This window comes from Pinus tabuliformis, chromosome 9, assembly GCF_031772625.1.
Source record: "Pinus tabuliformis cultivar Carrire ecotype Pingquan chromosome 9, CPIR1, whole genome shotgun sequence".
Classification (NCBI taxonomy): domain Eukaryota; kingdom Viridiplantae; phylum Streptophyta; class Pinopsida; order Pinales; family Pinaceae; genus Pinus; species Pinus tabuliformis.
Genome location: NC_142307.1, coordinates 43,293,099 through 43,295,287, shown reverse-complemented (window position 1 = coordinate 43,295,287; position 2,189 = coordinate 43,293,099). Strand labels below are relative to the sequence as shown.

At 45.7% G+C, this 2,189-nt stretch overlaps 1 protein-coding gene across 1 annotated transcript; it reads left to right on the top strand.

Annotated features, from left to right (window-relative positions):
- Positions 1–221: 221 nt before the first annotated feature.
- Positions 222–980, top strand: LOC149147058 (uncharacterized). The gene has a single exon (XM_089441699.1). The coding sequence runs from the start codon at positions 222–224 to the stop codon at positions 978–980; it is 759 nt and encodes a 252-aa protein (XP_089297825.1).
- The last annotated feature ends 1,209 nt before the right edge of the window (positions 981–2,189 follow it).

The window sequence follows — 2,189 nt, the reverse complement described above, 5'->3', positions numbered from 1 at the left end:
AACTTATCTCCCTACGGTTTTACCCAAATTTTGAGTGGTAGCACTCATTAGATGCTGAATTTAATTCCTCATCTAAGGAGTACACATGTTGCATACTTTTGATGGACCCTGCTCCACGAAAAATGAGAAATACATGAAAAGACACCATTGCAATAACGTCTTTTAAGAGGTGAAAGCCGAGAAACTACGCGCGCGCGCGTTTTCAACGATTAGGTCAAGAAATGCAGTGTGTTGAGCCGCCGCCATGGGTGCTCCAGGGGGCGGAGAGGCCTCTCCCCCCCCCTCCATTCTCTGTTGCAACCGCATTCAGAAATCTCCTGACCCAGAAAGGGAAAAAACGCCCAAATACTAAAGTCCCGACGTTTATCAAAAAGCTTGAAGAAATACCAGAGATTGCTCTGCCTGAAGAACAACCAATCAAAATAGCTCTTGCATTAGCGGACAGAGGATTGGTCGAGCAATTTATGGGTCGTTGGCCATCAACAAAATCTATAGATGATTGGGTTCAACGAAATTGGAGGCCTCTGCTGACAAACAACGTGATCCGTTATGCTGTCGGTCGAGGATTTTTCATCTTCGAATTCACTACCAAGGAAGACCATGACCTGGTGTTCAGAAATGGTCTGTATTTCATGGGAAATCAAGGCCTTTTCCTGAACAAATGGACCCTTGATTTCGACCCTTCAATCAATTTTCCAAAGGAGGTCCCTGTTTGGGTCCGGCTCCCCAACCTGTCGATCCACTGCTGGAGCTACCAATCCCTTCAAAAGATTGGAAACGGGTTGGGTCGATTCATTGACAAAGCTGACAATAGGGGCCAATACACCTGCGCAAGAATCTGCGTGGAAGTTGACTTAGAAGTTGGTCTGCCGGAAGCCATTAAACTCACAGTCGGAGAATGGCATCACTTCCAGAAACTGGACTACGAGCAACTGCCCTTCAAGTGCAGAATTTGTCATGAGCATGGTAATTTCCAATGAAACCGCCCTAAAGCCCCATCAAGGGACAAGGTGGAAGAAGAAGGATGGAAAGAGATAAAAAAGGTCAAGGTAGTCTCAAAGGCTACTGAACAGACAAAATCTGGGACAATGGGGAACCCCCAATCCAACTCTTAGAACAAATAAATCACAAAAGAAGGCCCCCCTTTAGTTGAAAAGATGAATGTAACAGAGAACCAGGAAGAAACTGAAGACCAATCGAATAAACTGAAAGAAACCGTAGAAAACTCACCGGATCCCCTAGCAGATGTTGATCAAAGGGGAACCGAAGGCAATGAGGAGCACATTAGTCCAACCTCTGACTCAGGGGAAGAGTCAGAAGAGAGAGACACCGAATCAGATGGATCACAAATCACTCCTATCAAATCGACTAGGGGTCGAAAATCCAAGAAGAAACAGAGAGAGGAGAAAACTTATCTGGATGTCCTTCAAGGCTCCCAGAAAACTCTAAAAGGAATGATGAACACCAGATCCGGGCGCAAGCAGAGCAGGGCTCCAAAAGGAGCCACCACCTCCCAAGGCAGTAAATAATGAAGTACGTCTCCTGGAACTGCAGAGGGTTAGGCAGCAGACTGAAAGAAGAAGCCCTGAAAGACATTGTTAGGATACATTCGCCTGAAATCCTTCTCATCCAGGAGACAAAGATGGAGGATAATCCGCTCCTCCAAACTAGTAAGACATTCTAGCACAAAGGTCCTAGAAGAGCTGTCAGCGCTAGGGGAGCCTCTGGTGGGCTTGCCTCCTTCTGGGACAGCTCAAAATATGAATTGATTCAAGAAGAAAACTGCTCTCATTGGATCTTCATCCAGCTCCTCCACAAAGATTCTGGGCAACAAGTAAGTATGTTTAATATTTATGCCCCGGTCCTTCCAGTGGAGAAAAAATTTTGTTGGGACTCGCTTCAGTCCTTTCTTTTATTGCACAAGCCAGGAAATATCATTATTGCAGGTGATCTGAATGTCACTCTTACCATTGATGAGAAAAAGGGGGGTTCCCCAGTAAGGGATCCAGCTAGAGAATGGGTGGAAGATGTAATGCTAGATTGGGATCTTGAGGATATCAAGCCTTCTGCTGGAAAATATACCTGGACCAACAAAAGATTAGGGCCCAACCACATAGCTGCTCGTCTGGACAGATTCCTTGTCCAATCCTCTTTCCTCTCATGTGGTCTAACAACCTCGTCTAAAATCC